Consider the following 18,615-nt stretch of genomic DNA (forward strand, 5'->3'; position numbering starts at 1 on the left):
AATTCATTTCACACGCTGAGGTGTGCTGGAGAAAACTGAGAGTAGAAGTGTTGAAGGCTCACGGGGAGAGCAGAAAAGACAGCTGCAATACACACTTTTCTACAGCAAGAGCATAACCCCATGATACTCTTAATAACATAGGTACAATCTATTGGAGGCAGAAGTATCACAGGATGTGCTAGTTGAATCTACAATCTAAGGCACAGAGAAAGACAAAATTGATGTTGTGACTTATTCTGAGCAAATTATTGCAGACAGAAGATGATTCCAGCACCTGTTTCCCACTTCCTCCAAGCATTTGCTGGGGAAATTTGTCTATTAAAAGGTGAGTTAAAATGCAATAGTAACATTTCAATTCCATCTCTTCATTCTTCCAGTACTGCAGCAGGTGCTTCTACAGCTTTCCTGATGAAACACAGCTGGGGATTTGTCATCTTAATACTGAAGCTTTCTGAAAATCTCCATTAATTACCTATCCCTTGGACTAAGTATCCCAGACTGCACAGACCAGTGCTTCTAAATCCTTTAGACAAAACAATTTCCAGTGATATTTGGTTCTTCTAGTAAAATAAGCTATAACCTAAACTCTTCCCATCTGACATCTACCAAAAGGAGGGTGCTGTGTGCATTCACATCTTCTTGAATTTAGTTAGGGTGCATAAAACACAAAGGTTCACCTACAAAATTTGACCAGACAAAATTCCACCCTTAAAACCTCCTTGACTTTTCAGAATGGGCAGACAAAATTTACATTCTGTAAAGGAAAATTCTACTACTGTAAAGTACCATTTTTTCCTTTCTTAAATGTGGCAATGGTTTAACTGCATAAAGAATTCAAGAAAAATATTAATATATAAGTATTTGCTTGAATATCATAATTTCTACAGCTTCTAGATGAAAATAACATTGGTTGTTATTTTTCTTTCAGACTGTATCCACCTTTCTTATCCAATTATCCTCTTGACTTTTAAATTTGTAGATACTCATTATGATATGTATTTCAGGAGCCTGAGAAAGCACACGAGCAGCTTTGTCCAGCATGTTCTGTATATGCTCATAAAAATAGTCTGTGATACACAAGACATCACTAAATGTCAATACTTGCTTTAAATACTACAGTTTTCCACAATTTAGGTTCCATTAGTGACACTTACAAAAATGAAACAATAACAACAAAAAAGAGTGGAATAAGAAAACTACAGGATATCTGATGAAGAATATAACCTATAGACATGGTGATCAAACTTTAAGAGTTCTACAGGTCTGGCATTAATTGATAGGAAGATTTATGATAAAAGAAGATTTATGATTCTCCTGAAGCAGTTAGATATATCAGTCACCACAGAAATAAGCATTTGAAAATGTATCACCTCTTCCATTCCCTCCTATTCCTTTGCTTCCATATTTTTCGTAAGAGACATTATTGTCTCTTCTGCACAGATGTGCTCCTGCAGCCCCACCATTGCTCTTCAGAGGTGCTCATCAGAGTCTCTTTACAATGAAAGGGTTGATTAAGAGCTAGTCCTCCTTTCATACTTAGGCTACAGCATAGAAATAGAAAATGGATTTTACCTCCTCTCTACAAGGTTCTTCTTTCTCCTTGTCACAGATAGAGGTAGAGAAACAAACCAGAAATTTGCCATGGAGAGAAACCATCAAACTCTCCCTGCCTCTGTCTGTAAGGGAGAAGTGGGGACAGGGACTCCACACAATAGGTACCTCCTACATCTCTCTTTCTCCTTCCCATCCTTTCTCTAGAAGAAGTAGGTGACACAGGGACATCTGGTGTTCAGTTGTCTAGTCCCATAGAGGTAGAAATGAGCAAAACTATGTAAGGGATACAGAGTGCTAGGTTGCCCTGAGAGAAAAACAAAGTCTAAAGTGTTCCATGGCCAGTATCTTCTCTTCTAAACACACAAATGAAATACACATGTGCAATGTAAACACTAAGGAATGTCAGTTTTACAATAGTAAAAGCCTATAACTATAGTTTAAACAAAAATTATGGATTTAATATGAAATATATTTGGGTATATTTTTGCAAGACAAAAATCATACTAAATGATGACAATGGTTCCTTCTGGCCACAAAATCTATGACTATATAATGATAATCCTGTGAGGCAGCACCATGTAATTCTGTTCCTGCTCTCTTTTTGTGGAAGTTTTAAAAATATATTTAAAAAGGAAGTGTTGTGGAATTTAATGTTTTAACAGCTTAAGAGCTATGGATACCTGAAATATGTGAACATTTCACAATAAAGTGCTGACCACAACTTTATGATTTGCTTAATTTCTAAAGATTTCAGTGGCAAGTTCCGATGTGCACCTGGAAGAACAATTTTTGACCAACAATTTTGAACTCAGTGGGTTCAAATTAAAAGTTTTTCTTAGGTAGATTATTGAAGCTTGAAGAAGTTGTCAGAAGAGTTCAGACATTTGAAAAATGGCATGACATTTCAAAATAGGTCTCTAATACATAATGCTCTGAAAACATAAATAGCAATTTTATATTTCTAATTCTATTTAATTCCGCAGCAATCACTGAAAGTGTGCTTCTAGTAACCCAGTAACACACTATTTTATACATGGTGGCCAGAGCAGAGCATTAACTGAGATGATATTGCAGATCCTGTTGCAGATCTCACAAAGGCTGTGGTTTATTGAATCCTAAAGCTTTGGTTTACAATTTCCCTCACTTTCAGACTTGAAAATGACTATGTTCTGAACTGTGTGTATAAGAAATGGGCAGTGCACAGAGCCCTGGACTAATGGACTGTTGTGACCAAGATTCACCTGTGACTTCTAAAGATTGAAACTTTCCCCTGCCCTGCCCCATGAAAAATAATAACGCCAGCTCCACAAATACCAGTTCGGCTATCCCATCCAGCCAGCACAAGGTTGTCCTCCCCAAAAGCTGAGCATACAGCTCAGCTCTGCCATACAGCTATGAAGAGGGTGACAATTGCGATTCCAAGGCTAATCTGTCTGCAGAAGAAAAGCAGTGTTACGTTCCATGTAAAGCTACAGGGAGGGGGTGAACCCTGCCTCTGAACAAACTCAATTTGTACTTCTTATTTTTGAATTCTGAAAGTAAACAAGACACATCACATGCATGCCATATTGCAGTTGTGCAGTACACTGTGAGACAGACTGCATTACCTCATGTAATTGATATCGGCTGTTCATATAGCACTTATCTTCACGGATTACTGACTCTGGTGTCTGGAATGCCAAAAGAAATGCACAGGCTAGTAATACTCTAAATTGTACTGGAATATTTAAGTCATTCACACCATTTATGTTTAAGCACACTACTTAGGCAATCAAATCAAGATGAGAGTTTCTCTAAACCCTGTGTACAATCAGTGGAAAAAAACAAGTACCTTCAGATAGTTGCATGAATATAATTTCTTTAACATTATCTAACTTAGCTACAACATTATAGTGTTTCCTTGGAAACTTAAAATAAGGCATCAAAAAACCATGGGAAATTTATTGCAATAGAATGCTTTTAATAAAGAGAAAATTAAGATAAACAAATCCAGTTTAATCTAACAAAATTAAATGGGACTCAGACAAATTTATCCCATAAACACCTTGAAGTTAATAAAGTTTTAAAGCATAAGGTTAGAGAGGAGGAAAGAGTTCTCTGCCTCTTCTACTTGCAAGTCCAATATGTCAGACTCACAGTTCTGCACACATTAAAAAAATGCATTACTTTCAGACTCAGACTCCACTCTTATTCATTGCAACCCACTTCTGTTTGTTTCTGTGATTTATTTTTAGACAGCATTTTTGAAGACTACTGCATCTGTATTTTTTATGTTACAGAGGCAGTAAAATCACATCCCTCCTCCTATTGACTACCATGCTTGTAGACTCAATGATCACATTAGCCTTCTTTGCCAGAGAAAAACACAACATTTTTCATTTCTGTTCAGATATCTGTACTGAGATTCATCAGACCAAATGCACACATTTGGACTAGCCTTCAATTTAGAGGCACTCTCAGGGTGAAAGCTGTATTATTCTAAAACAAACTTCTAAAATACATCAGATGAATAGCAGTCAAAGAGTGTCCTTTTTTCCCCCATTTTATCCATAAAAGAAGGCTAGAGTAACTAGCTCAGATGCTGATGTTTACACTGCAGCTGTCTGAGGCTTGGTGAAATAAATCACAGTTGCAGATCTCCATTTCAGATGTGGAACATGTTCTACCTTTACAGTGGTGGTGTATTTTATTTCAACAGGTCTAATTTACTAAGCAATTCCAGTTACTCTGTATGATTTACCTGTCCTCCTTAATGTTTATTATTCTCTCAGTCTTTGTCATCCACAAATTTTATTGGCAATGATTTTGCAATTACTTCCAATTCTTTCATGAAAATGCTAGGAACTGTAGAAACAAGGTCATTATGGACACTCTCTGAAGCTATTTGGTAAGCATTATATATAACTGATGATTATGGTGATTTAATGTGTAAGTGTGGCATCAGAACAATCTTTAGAGTGTATATGTAAAAATTCCTGTAATAAGAAAAAAGACACACACACACAAAAAAAAACACCTGAAAGCTTTACATTAGCCTTGAATATCACAGTCTCTCTCTCTCTCTCTCTCTCTCTCTCTCTCTCTCTCTCTCTCTTCCCCTCCCCCCCCCCCCCCCCAAGACCTACGATGCTCACAGGTCAAGAGTTATTATTAAAACTTTCCTGTTTTGCATGTACTCTTTGTGACAAAAATCTAAACAAAAAACACTACAGAGAGTATTTTTTCTCTCAAAAAGCACCATACAAGGATATTGGGTTACTTAGCAAGAAAGCAAGATGATATCTAAAGAGAATATAAACAATACATAGGGCTAATGCACTAAACTACACCATAGCTCCTAGCCCAGACTTGGAGACTCTTTACATGAAAAGCACATGTATTTAACACATTCTGTAGTCATTTCAGTGAAGTTTTAGTTATTCTGGTGGCTGACCAAAATATTTCCCATATTTATTTTTCAGCTGTGACCCCTATATCCTTCTTTTGCTGAAAAAGGAGTCATGATCACACAAGGGCTACCCCAGTTATTTTCATAGTCCTTTCTCCGTACTGTTTCAGAAAACCCATGTGGGACACAGTTTAGCTTTGAGAGGTCCCCACCACTGAGGCCCCTGCAGGATCTTTGGCACTTTGCAGGCCCCAAACCCCTATGTCTACAATGGAAATTGTAGTTCATTCCATAAGCAACAGGACCAAATTTTATGTTTGTAAGAACACTGCCAATAAACCTCCTAATTTCAGGAGCTTAGAGCTGACTACAAAATCCCCATCCGAGCTGCATAAGTTACAAGCTGAAATAAAAATAGATTGGACCATGGGAAGAGCAATAAATGGAAGTTCACTACTTATCAACTCATAAAAGCCAGAGGATGGGAGGAAGGGAGGAAAAGGAAAGGAAGGTATTTACAGTTTACCATCAGAGAATTAGGGCTCTATGCCAGACCACCCAAAAATTCTTGGCACATTTGCAATTCCATTGTAATTTCCAGCTTCAGTCCAAAAAAACCCTCAGGGTAATTTGGTTACCTGAGGAAGGATACTGTTCAGCCTAATCCCTAGTAACCATGTAGTTGGTATTTCAGACTGTCTTAGACATCACACATTTGTTAAGGCAATTTCTAGCTCTATCAACAATTGAACTGACAACTACAAGGCAAATCTGCTTTGTTTCTAAGACCGTACTTTGTGGAGATGCAGGGTGCCACTGAGAACATTTAGTGGCTCAGATGAGACATGTAGGTCCAAAATTCTCAGAATATTTAGGTATTTACACACATAATCTGATCCACAATCATGAGTGCACGTAAGTTTAAATGCATGTATAAACACCGTTGAAGTTAGTATTTTTGCAGATGACTAAACACTTCACTAAGTAGAGGTGTTGTTACTCCTGTGTTAAAGTTCTGTTTATGCTTCAGTGATTGAAGAATCTGTGCCCATTGAATTATTGATTCCATCTGAAGATATAATATACTGACACAAAATTAGATATTTATTTTGAACATTCATTTGAAAACAATTTAAAATTTTAATGCATGATATATCACTTGATAAAATGGTAGTTTTAGTAATTAGTTTTTTTTTTTTTTATATGAACTGCAATGTAAAATGACAATATTTATTGGAGCATACTGTTTTCGGAATAAATGGATATTAAACACAGGGAGTTTAGGATTTAGGAAAAAAACATTCAAGATGATTAAGATCATACACAGTTGTTAATCTACTCTATACCTTAAAATATTTGACAAATCTCAAAAGTGAAAGTAGCAGTTCCCGGAGAGCTGATAAAAATTGACTGCCTATCTCACTAGCTTGTTGCTTCAATGTTCAATGTCACTGCACAAATCCACACTGACCACTCAATTTTTATTTTTTTTTGAAGTCATGAATAAAAAAGGTAGAATTCATTTTGTACAACTACAGCTCTTATGAGAGCACAGTATCTGGAGTTCTGCCTCTAGAATTTTGCCAACAAATTTGATTGCTCCCTAGCTGAATATCAGTTTCAGAGCATCAAAGGAGAAGTATATGAATACTCTTAAAAGATGTCATCCAGCATTTTAGTCATTTCAAGAACTTTTGCTTTGGAGAATTATTATTGACTACCCAATTTAAGGCAGAAGTTCTTCCAGTCTTTAAAGGAAGCAGCTAGAACTGCTCTGTAAAGCAAATGAGTGCTTGACACAAGCTGCTGCCAGTACCTTTCTACATGTCTATTATCCTGATTCAATAACGCTGACATTTTAGTCATTGTCATGAAAAATAGGAAAATGGCCAGATCCCAGAGTGTGAAGAGGACGTTCTATAAAATGACATAGTGCCACGGAAACTACTATAATGCCTATGAATTATTCTCAGAGACTTTATCTACTTTTTGAATAGCTATTGTAGTAATGGCAGTCAACAGGAGCCAGCTGCACAAGTTTTTATGTGTCTCAGCAATCAGTGGTGATAAGCCCCAGTAATTCAAAGCAAAGAGAGGTAGCCTAGTTTACAAAACCTGTACAGAGAGTTACACATCTTGACTTACATGTAAGCAACTGTTTATAGGACCTGCCAGAACAACATTATTTGGTGATTCATCATCTATATTGGACTTCCAATTTTCCAAAACAGTTCACAGTACTAGCAATTTATTTATTTTTCTGTTTCCTGGTAAGTACAGTCCACTAAGGACTTTACTCGTTGCTTAGAAAACAGGGATACTGTTCTCCTAAAATATTTTTCTCTGTCACATGGATGTTTCACACTTCTGAAATGCATGGTATCTCAACCCCTCTTTTTAAAAACTTCTTTTGCGGTTAAGCGTTTGGGAGAAGAAGCTCACTTCACATTCTAAACATGCAACTCGACCGTCATTAATGAAATGCAATGTACTAAGTAATCAAACTTCACAGTATCTTTTTTTCCCTATAACAAATGCCTATAGATTCAAACTACTGTGTTACTAGGCAGTAGCTGGAATCACATCAGAATCTCTCTAAGCTCAGAATGGCTCATTTTGTGCCTGGGAATATTGCAACTTTAACATACAGACATATTTTGAAAGTAAAATTTAGTTGTCTAGGTATTGCCAAAGAAAGAGTAGAAACGTTAGGTTAGGACCAACACTTGTCAGCACTAAGACAGTCCCCTATCTTTTCTAAAGCACTATGATGCAGCAGCACTTTTTTTCTTAAAGATTGTGGTCAGGTAAATCTTGTGCAAAGCTGTGATTCACTGTTCTACCACACTCCCCAGTTCAGGTCACTGCTGTGTAATCAACAGCCTAAGTAATACAATTTACTGAGCAATCTTGTGGAAAATAATAGGAGATCCTGCAATAGGTCAACAATTCACACATTCCTCTGTTGTAATTCACATGGCTAGAGTAAATTCAGCCTTTTCAAGCTTGCTGCCTTTTACACAACAAAAAGTTCCTATTCATGTCTAAAAATGAAGTTCACAAATGCAAAATTTATAGCTACAGTTTTAGTTACTTCATTGTTATGATATTAATTAAATTACTGGCAAGAAATTGGTATGGCACACTGCTTATGATAGCAATTTTTCACTCCAAAGCAGGCAGTCTGTGGCTTTACAATCTCAAAAGTTATAGACTTCCTTGTTATTCACATGAGCTCATTCTTTCTTTAACAGACCTTGGAGAATATTAGTTAATGACTGGAATTGATTTAGGCACTGAAGGGCCTGATTTTGCCTTTGTCTATCTATAGTGCTTCCTACTAACTAAGCCAAAGCCCCAAAACTTGAAACTGTCAAAAACTTGCACTGTCAAAAATAAATTAGAACAAAGGCATGATACCTGGTGACTTTGCTACAGGAGCCTAAATAAATTGATCAATTGATCAACCATTGAAGAATAACATTTAGCTTGCAAAGAGTTTCTAAAAGTTTAGAGGCAGCTAACAGGAAAGCCATCTTTATTTAAGTAAGACAACTTGAAGGAAAGGTGCAATTCATAGAATCATAGAATGGCTTGGGGTAGAAGGGACCTTAAAGCTCACTTAACTCCAACCCCCCTGCCATAGGCAGGGATGCCGCCTACTAGACCAAGTTGTCCAAGGCCCCACCAAGCCTGACCTTGAACACCTCCAGGGATGGGGCACACTTAAACAACGTGACACAGGAAATAAGAGCTATATGAATCATTGTAGTATGTTTCATAGCGAGATGTTCTAAAGAAGAGTTCATCTTTTTCATTTTACTTGTATAATGGGTATTTCTTGAAGCTGGCCCTACAAAGAGGTCTTGATAATGCCCAGAACAACATGGAAGACTCTTGAGAGTTAGATTAAGGACTTTTAGCTTAGTTGTTGTTGTTATATTTGAAAGAATATTGCATTTATATGGCTCTTTGGTTGGCTTGGCCCTTCCAGAATCACTGAAATGTTTTGACAGAAATTCCAACAGTCCTCTCCCCTGACAGGAACTGCATTTGTATAGTCTCCACTCAGAGACATCTGGAGATACTGAGCTCTCATTTACTGTATATATTGTGGACTTATGACTAGTGTGACTAATTAATATATTGGTTAAATTTAATATAAATAATTCCATATTTTTACATACGTCTCCTAAAAAATTCAGTCAAATCAACTGCACTGTTCTGTTGTCATATAGATAAGGTTTACAAACTATGTTCTCTTTAAATGGAACTATATATATTATTATTAATTTCAAGCTGCAGATATGTTACAAACTTTCACCACACATTGCCTTTGACTAATAGGTGTCAGAGGACTTCATGATAAAAAAAATAAAAAATCTTTTCCATAATGTTTAGTCTTTGAAGAAATTAAATAATCCAAAAAGATAGGACAGTATTCACTTAAATACATATAAATTATTCTGAGTTATATAATAATCTAATACTTTCTATATTCACAAGCTGATTTATATGCCAACCTTCAATACTCCGGGCTATTAATATAATATTAATATATTATATCAAATATCAACTTTATTCAGATATTAACTAAAATGGATACTTCGGCTCAACATATTCTCCTTTCCCTAAATTTAATCGGTTAGTGGCTTCACGATTACTTACTATTCGTTGGACACATTGTGATGATAGTCTTTTAAATTAGTTTCTCACTTGCTCTACTCTGTTCCTAATACCAGCCTCATCATGGTACTTCCAACCATATCTAGTGCATATTCCAAATAAAGAAGGCCCCCTTTAGCTGGAAGATGAAACACACCCCAAGCAATCCCAGCCTCTTCTAACCCAACAATATATTCACAAATCAGTGTTTGAAGCTGGATGTCACGAGGTATTATACACAAGTTATTATGGTAACCTCACTGAAAGAGAATTCAAGGTTTGTATTACAGTGAATCAAATCATAATTCTTTGTGGAAATACCTTTTTAGGAATCCCAAAGAGGTAACAAAGCCTTCAGGCTGCTTCCTTTAGGGCACAGTGACAATTTTTCATAACATTTCTGGGCTGTAATGCACTGTCTGTCCTCTGACAGTGTATTAACAATGTGCTTAAATTCCTTAAGCAAAATTAATTTCTCCTGTCAACTATCAAATGCAGAAACTTTAGATGGAGTAATTAATGGAGTGCTTTAAAAGGAGCATAAAGCAACCACCATATTCAGTATCTATTTAGAAAAAAAAAAAAAAAAAGTGCAAAACAGTCTTCCAGAATCACTCTGGGAAAAAGGGTTTGGAGTAAGATTTGTCTGACCTAATCTTATTTCTTAAAAAAGCTGCTATTTCTCTCAGCATATTCTATCTTCTGTATGCTTATTTTGGAGTGCAAATAAAGAGAAAGACTTTTCTTATTTCTGTTCATCATTCAGCAGAGACGGAAGAGTGAATGCTATATGAATGACACCAACTGAAAAGAAAAATCCTAAGACTAGTAATTGGTTCTAATGACAGTTCCAAGGAAGATGGACATCTGGAAAGGGGAAATTACTAGCTGGGCACCTAAATGTAGCCACAACAGCCTGAAACAGCAGTGGGAACAGACTCTCTTCCCTTGGCAAAAAGAATATTTCTGCTTAAAACATCTGCCAAAGGATTTATATTTCCTCTCAGACGGCTGGATCTAAAAGGAGTGAGGTTCTTCTTCCCTCAGATGAGCATAAAGCTGGACTCCTTGGAGAGCACCACACTCCAACTCCTATGTTGACTCCAAATACAACGTTTTTGGACCAGATTGATACTATTTTCCCTATTGACTATCCCCTGAACAAGAAAAAGAGTCTGCATACAGCTCTGAACTCCAGTCTTTTTATGTGAACAGCAGTATCTTTTCCATGACCTTTGACAACCCAAGTGAGCTCCGGCTGACTTCTGCCAAGTCATGACCAGAGCACATTGAAGCAGTCCTGAAGTAACTGGGCAAGGTAAGTTGTCATGGAAGAATGATCACAGTCAATTTGTCACTGTCTAACATTGTTTGGGGGACTGCCGTTTGATGGCAAAAAATGTTGAAAGATAGAAGAAGCCTCAGAAGTAGCATAAGAAATGTCTGAAGTGTAAGAAAAGTCTGAAGAGATGGTGCCTTTGTTAATGAACAAAAGAGCTCAGAAATTAGAAAAGATTGCTTTTTTTTTTTTTTTTTTTTTTTTTTTTTTTTTTTTGTGGCATTTTTGGCTCTAAGAAAACAAACAAACAAACAAAAAAACCTTTCAGTCCTTGGCTGTTTGGAAATACATCCCAAGAGGGTAAGATCCCTGAAAGGAAACAGAAGACTGTCAGACTGATGGCGGGATTTCAGGAACTGATCCAGGGTTTAAGTCACTATCAAAAGTCTTGCCAAAAGGAAGGAATGGTTAATCAGCCAACCACCTATGGAAAAAAATAAGTGTCCCAATGAGCAGCTAATTAGTGCCACTGGCTTTTGAAGGCACTGGTGATGCTAATGTTGGGCCAAAAGGGTGGATGGGTGAAATAGCTGTGACTTGACTTTCATTTGTAGTTTGCTTCAAGGGTTGTTCTAGGGGTAAACTAGTGAAAAGATGAGGAAAGAACATGGTATTTATAAAATAAGACATCACAAACTCTATTGTTTGATAGTAGGTCTATTAAACCAGCTTTTTGTTGGAACAAAGTCCTGATTTATTTTTTTTTAAACATACCTTTAAATAGCAAGCACCTTAGAATCATCCCTAGAGATACAGATGCTCCTACTTCACTCTGCTTTGATCAAGGGGTTTTATGTTCAGCTATCTGTATGAACAGACTTATTTTTGACAATCTTGCTTACTCCTTTGTTCCCAGACTTCATCTTTTGAATCAGTTTGGAGATCTCATCTTTCATTATAGCTGGAAAAGTGGGAATGCAAATACCTGAAAGTAAATATTGTGGAAGCTGGGACACAAACTTCTAGAACTTGGCAATTCAGCCAATTAAAAAGGCACTTCTTAACAGATTATTTTATATTTCCTATGTCCTAAATATACATTCCCTGAGGGACGGGGTGTATTTCTGTACTAATAATAGTACAGTAATCTCATGTGAAGCATTTACATTCTAATTCACAACCATCAATAATAGTGTTTTTCATGTAACAATGCCCCTGTGATTTAAGCACATGTTCTTCAATGTGGTTGAAGACAAAAAACATAAAGATAAAAGGTGAAAATGTGTAAATCTTGGCCACATTGACGTTTCTCTCAAAAACCTGTGAGACAAATCAACCAAAGACGCATGCTCAAAAAACAAATTGATCAAGTAAGTTAAACAAGCATTTATGTTTAATAACAATCCTAAACTACAGTTACATTATTTCTTCAGACAAGAAAAAAAAAAGTAAAAAAAAAAAAGTAAATACATTTAGTAACTTTAGGGGATTGTTTACTGGTCTTATTAAAAAAAAAAAAAAAGAGAGAGAGAGAGCTGGTGAGTGCATGGAAGTGCAAAAGCTAAAGAGCCATAGGTGACATTTTCATGTAGATGGCTTGGCTGCTATTCAGGTGACCTAATTTTGAGAGTCCTTGAGTTGGAAACTGGACTTGTGATGTTCTCTAAAAAAAACTCGGGATGCAATATGAGCGAGTACTAAGCAAAGCAATAAACTGATTAAAGGAATAAAGTACTTACTGGCATTATGTTATTATTAGCTTTGGCAACTATCAAATACTGGACAAATGTAAAAATGATTCAAAACCCATTGCTTGTGACCTTGTAATAAATAAAAGCTTTCCAAAAGCAAGCTAGACTAAAATATTAAATCCTGGCTCCAAAGAAGAAAGACGACTCATAGCAAAGCACAAATCTCCCTCAAATCCTTGGCTGAAAATGTAAAATATGAACAATACTCTGGCTCATGATTGTGGAAAAAAAAATTCTCCTTTTAAAATGTTTGTCATCGGTGTAATCCCATCTTTAATTATAATTAATGTAAGGGGCTTTTATGTGCTGGGATGGTAATTCACTGCCAAGAGTTCAGCTTTTATGAAGGAACGCATTTCCAAATTATGGTGTAGATTGATCTTAAAATGTCTGGAGCAAATAATAATAATTTATAAAGCTGTCAGAGATACAATGAACTGAAGACATTACAGTAGCAAAAACTTGAAGTACTGACAGCACACATTCTTAAAAAGAGGTCTTTTGTCCCTCTTTTACTTACTGATTGTTTCTTGTCTTGAGCCACAATCAATTAAAAATGTTAGTTAGATTTGCAGTTAATACCATTTAATTGGGCAGAACGTGCTGCCAAAAGGATCGTCCTAATCTTACCTTAACCTGTTTACACTAGTGTGTTAGCACATGCTTCTCTTCTCCTGTTAAATCAGCAATCAGGCTGCTGAACCAGTTGCCGAAAGAGACTGGCCAGCATTATGGTATTACCTCCTAGAGTTGACAAGCAGCTGACATTGGGGCCTAATCATTTGAGATCCAAAGCCAGAGCTAGCTGCCACTATTTCCCTGCCTATTTTCTTACCCTTGATGACAGCTAGACACCTGGATTTGTCCATGGCTGTGCTGGCAGTGGGACAAGCACACAGAAAACAACTAATGCAAGCAGAGATTCATCATGAAGTCCTCTCAACAGCAGTGAGGAACATTAGCTCCCACAATAGTTAATGGCAGGGCATCTGTGCAGCCAAGGACCTCTCCACTTGTTCTAGCACTATGACTGCTCACCCTGAGGGCGTCAGCATGCATCAGCTGCAGCTGAACAGGATCACTGTGGATAGGGTGCTGCGTAAGTATACCTGAAGATGTGGACTTCGACATATAATAGACTTAGATCTAAACAAATGTGCAAGTAAACTGTAATTTGCCAGCAATTAGAGAAGAAGCTGCCACACCTCACCATAAAGACAAAGTGACTGTGAATGTGAAAGTCACTGGTGGTGTCAGAGTGAATTTTGCTGTTTTATACAGCTAAGGCACAAAATATTACATGTATTTATACTACATGTAAATGACAAATGAAAAAAATGTCTCGACAGACATGCTGCACCTTAAATCATAGCTCATCAGAAACCTGGTATAATAATTAAAAAAAAAAAAAAAAGTCCTGGCAAAATCACATAACCTAGATTGGCAAAAGAGCAGTTTGACATGCTACTCTTGTTTGTACGTAGTGCTTAGTGACATGCTTTAATGGTGGACTTGGCAGTGGTAGGTTAAAAGTTGGATCAGATGATCTTAGAGGCCTTTTCCAACCTAAACGATTCTATGCACAGTTAAACTGCATGATTGTAGTACTATGTAACCACTACCCTACTTTAATCAATTTTAGCACAAATAACGGTGAAGAAATGGTAAAACCGGCTGTAAGATAAATATGTCCACAGTAGCAATCAGATGCAAATGCTCAAAGTGATCTGTGTGAACAGATTTTTGCCCACAATGTGAGTGGTAGGGTGCTGAAACCTATGTAGGTGCAACTACACTGTGCTATCCCTGTCAGCTAGCACAGGCAGACAATCATGCAATTCTTGATTTTGTGTTTATACATACTTTATGGAGCAACATAATTTATCTCACCTAACTTCATCTGTCTAACGTGTGGATATTTGTTTGAAGGCTTTCCTTTAGCCTTCTGTATCCATTCTAGTTCTCATAGATGGCTACTACAAGAGTGTATGAATGAGTTGCCCATCTCTTTGGATATGGAGACAGGCTAAAAACTGGCTTAGATTAGATCTCTAAATGAAATGGGAGAAACTAATAGCATTCTGTAGGCTAAACCTGTTATTTGTTCACATAGCTCTCTCTGAGTTTAAATATGACTTTTTTTTTTTTTTTTTTTAATAGTGCTAAATTAACCATATGAGAATGAGAACTGTACAAAACACACAAACCTCAAATCATTCCGCTTCAAGGAATTATTAAAGCAAATCCAGCACTCAAAGCTAAAGGATCTTGGAAAATGCAGCATCATTCTCTATCATTATTTGTACATCAGAATACTCAGCAGAATTAAGAATTCCAGTCTTTGTGTGGTATATGGGGAAACTGAGCAAAACAGAGCATGAAAGAATATTCATTAAAAATTATCCCCAGTTCAGACAGACTGGTCTTGTTTTTAGTGAAAAATATGGCCAGCTCCAATTAAAATGGTAGCTTCTCACTAATTATGAAAAATAAGGGCAAGGTCTCAGAAAACAGTAAGGTTGCTTTTGAATGAAAGGGATTACCCAAGGTCACTTGTGAAGTCAGTGACTGACCTGAGAACAGAAACCTGATACCATCATCTTCCTTCTTCAGCTGAGCACAGAAGATGACTAAAGAACAAGTTTTTAGAAAATTTAACAGAAGAGACATGAATTTCATTAATAACAAACTTGTAAAGTACTGTATAAATAAGCAAGAACAAATACATACAAGGTTTATATGCTCTTCATATAAACTTTAATGTATTTTAAACAGACTTTTCAGGATTACTTTTCAATAATTACATTAGATGTAGAATAAAAGGTACAATGGAAAGGATTTGATCTGTAGTTCTGCTTTAAATGGATGTGTGCATCTCAAGAGTGGTTTGTCTGCTATCACTGGTCTCTAGTAGATGCTCAGCAGCTGGCAGGTGTACTAAGCGAGTCTAGAACTTGAGAGTAGCGAAAAGCTACAATCTACAATGTTATAAAGGGAATGCTAGCATTTTTATGAGATAATTATAACTGGAAAATAAATGGGGAAAAATGAAGGGAAATAAAAACAGCTTATATATGTATATATACTTACTTATATATACTTATATACATGTATATAACTTACTCAAGTAAGTTATGAATAATTTACTTGAAGGCATATAGCATTTCTTAGCCAAACTCAAACTTGTATTTTTATTTATAACAAAGATTTAGGAACTAGATTGCTATTGATGATGCCCATCATATTTACAAAGCAACATTGTAATACAGAAAATTACTGTAAGCTATCATTACTTATTGACTCAGTGTTGAATATTCCACTCTTGATGACCCAAAGCTGCAGCCATTGCCTATTCTGTTGACAGACTTCACCTTTTAAAAAGTTCCCAAGATATCTTGAGAAGTTGTGTCAATATCCATGGCATTTCAGAAATTATATTATTGAATAATGTTGCCAACAGATTACTTTAAGGCATTTAAATCCAGCCATTCTGTAATTTCAAAAACAAAACAGAACACACACACACACAAAAAAAAAACACAACCAACCAACCAAAACAAACAAACAAATAAAATTCTCTGCCATTGTAGCTTCTGTGTTAGATGTCTCCCATCTTACATAGTCTGAAATCAATGGAAGAAAAGTATCTGTTTCCAAGTAAGTCATGTAAACAGTTAAGTGATTAAATCTCTGCTGCAGAACAATGAAACGCAGTACTATGAGGATTACTGGAGATTAGATATAATCATCCTAAACTGAAATTAAGGATAAAAGGCTTGTGTCTTCACAGACATCAACAATGTTGACGTGAGATTCCTTGCCTTTCAAAGATGTGTTTACATGGTAACAATGATAAAAATTTACAGAATTTCAGAATTAAATCAGAAGGAGCTTTCCAAACACTTTGCAGTATCATCCCCACAGGGAATTTTGCTAAAAGATAATAATAATAATAATAATAATAATAATAATAATAATAATAATAATAATAATAATAATAATAATAATAATAATAATCTGTTGAATTCAAACCACAGTTAAAAATTTAGCAGAAAAAAATCTTAATTTAAATATATTGATGAAACTATTACTATAAGTACAAATTAATTTCACTACAATTATAATTTCACTACAATATTTGTAGATGTGGTACATTGGCTCTTACAGTGATGTGTATGCCAACCTATGGATCTTGTTTCTTAAAACATTCTATGTGCTGAAAGGTCTTTCCACCACTTGCTTCCCCTTCCACAGACTTTTAAGCAATCCTTAAAGACTCCTTAGCATGCTTATGTTTCTTAATCATCACTGCATCTGTGTTGAGATGCCATTCCCCAAAACTAATCTGAGATCTCATGACACTTGAGTGAGCATCTTTAAAAGAAAGACAAACAGAAGTCTTTGCTTCCCTTCACTGCCTCCAAACAGCAGTGCAGCAATCTTTATCAGGCACAAAATGCCAAAAACTTTTGCACATAGACAGGAAGTCATTTAGTATTATGTCGTAAGCCTGGAACTTTTCTGTTGTATCTTTTTTGAACTGCTTACTGATGAATCAAAGGATACATTATGTATTTAATTGGTGTACCCTGGCTTGAACAAAATTATGCACTCATACAACTGTACTCCCTTTAAGTTTTTAAATGTTGGCAGTTAATTATTTTTTTTTTAAATCTTTTTGCAGTACAGCAATTACTTTATGAATCACACCATGCTCCTTGGAATCACATTTTCACTGATGTCTTTCATATTATCTCTGATCTACTTAAAGCACATTTAGCTATGGCATATTGATTCATCCAAAATAGGCATTTCTGAAAATAGGAACAAGCATACATATAACCAGAGAGACAAAGTAGATGTGAAGCTGGCATCATTTAGCATATTCTATTTGATCTCACCTCAGGCTTGGAGCCCAGAATTAGTCTGGCTGGGCTATGTAAATATGAAGCAATGAACCCAGAAAATAATTAATCCAGGCTAGGCTGAACTCTAATTAAAGGTCACAACAAACACAATTTTACCTACTGCAGCTACTGACATGCTGCTCCAAGAACTTGCAAACAAGAGCACAAAAGCAACAAATAGTTGTCCAGGGAGATTCACCACCCTGAATGTAGCCTAGCTCTAACAACTCCTGGACATGTCTGGTAGTTCTTGAGAATTTGATGTAGGTGATGTAGGTGTAGGTGTTCATCAAAATTAATTTAACATTATTAGGAGGATAAGCACAGTCTTCCTCTGGCACCAGAGAAGTAGTTTCAGCTCCAATATTATTATTTTGAATAGCAAAAACCAAATATTTTCCTTTGATCTTAAAGTTATGTTGACTCTCATTTTCGGAGGTCCTTGAATCCCATAATAATCTGAACCACACTTTGGAACCGAAAGTGGTTCCTAGCTTTATGAAGAATGCATATTTTAGCAAAAACGTCTTCTTATCATGTGGTCAACATCTCCTGCTTTCCTTTCCTTCATGGTTGCCTTTCATAGAAACATAAACAGGACTGAGGGCAGAGGTCATTTTTTTCGCTGTATTCTGACCATTCATTTAGTAACAAAAGATAAGTATTACATAAAGTAAGGGAAGGTGCTGACAGGCAAATTCTGGAAAATTCTGTTTTATTGACAAGGAATTTCTTTGTCCAACCTACCTTTTCATGATCCTGGCAGAGATGACAGTCACATTCAAAACAATACTGGCGCATCAGTTGCTTTTGGCGTTCACTGGTGGGCATCAGTGATTCAATATAGCTGATGGTGAGCTGTGTGTAGCACATACAAAAGCAGAGTTAGTATGTTTTACAAAAATTCCATATTTAGTTAAAGTATAGCTAAGATAATATGTTTGGATACAACATTCTTCTTGCAGAAAATGAAATTTTATTTTAATAGATTATTTTATAGGGAAAACAAACAAACAAACAAACAAAACAGACAACTTCTACAAAAGCAAAAAAAGGCCAAATATAAATTCC

The 18,615-nt window shown here is 36.0% G+C and overlaps 1 protein-coding gene across 5 annotated transcripts in view; it reads right to left on the reverse strand.

Annotated features, from left to right (window-relative positions):
- SMYD3 (SET and MYND domain containing 3) overlaps positions 1 to 18,615 on the reverse strand; it is a 376,761-nt gene that overhangs the window by 55,133 nt on the left and 303,013 nt on the right. For 3 of the 5 annotated variants that reach the window (XM_068676387.1, XM_068676385.1, XM_068676388.1), the window contains 2 exons: positions 18,292 to 18,402; positions 3,162 to 3,224 (listed from right to left, as the gene is read on the reverse strand). In XM_068676387.1, the coding sequence (XP_068532488.1) occupies positions 3,162 to 3,224; positions 18,292 to 18,402 (174 nt within the window). The remainder of the gene's footprint in view (positions 1 to 3,161; positions 3,225 to 18,291; positions 18,403 to 18,615) is intronic. The other 2 variants (XM_068676390.1, XM_068676386.1) reach the window with 1 other exon arrangement.

This window comes from Anas acuta, chromosome 3 (genome assembly GCF_963932015.1).
Source record: "Anas acuta chromosome 3, bAnaAcu1.1, whole genome shotgun sequence".
Taxonomy (NCBI): Eukaryota; Metazoa; Chordata; class Aves; order Anseriformes; family Anatidae; genus Anas; species Anas acuta.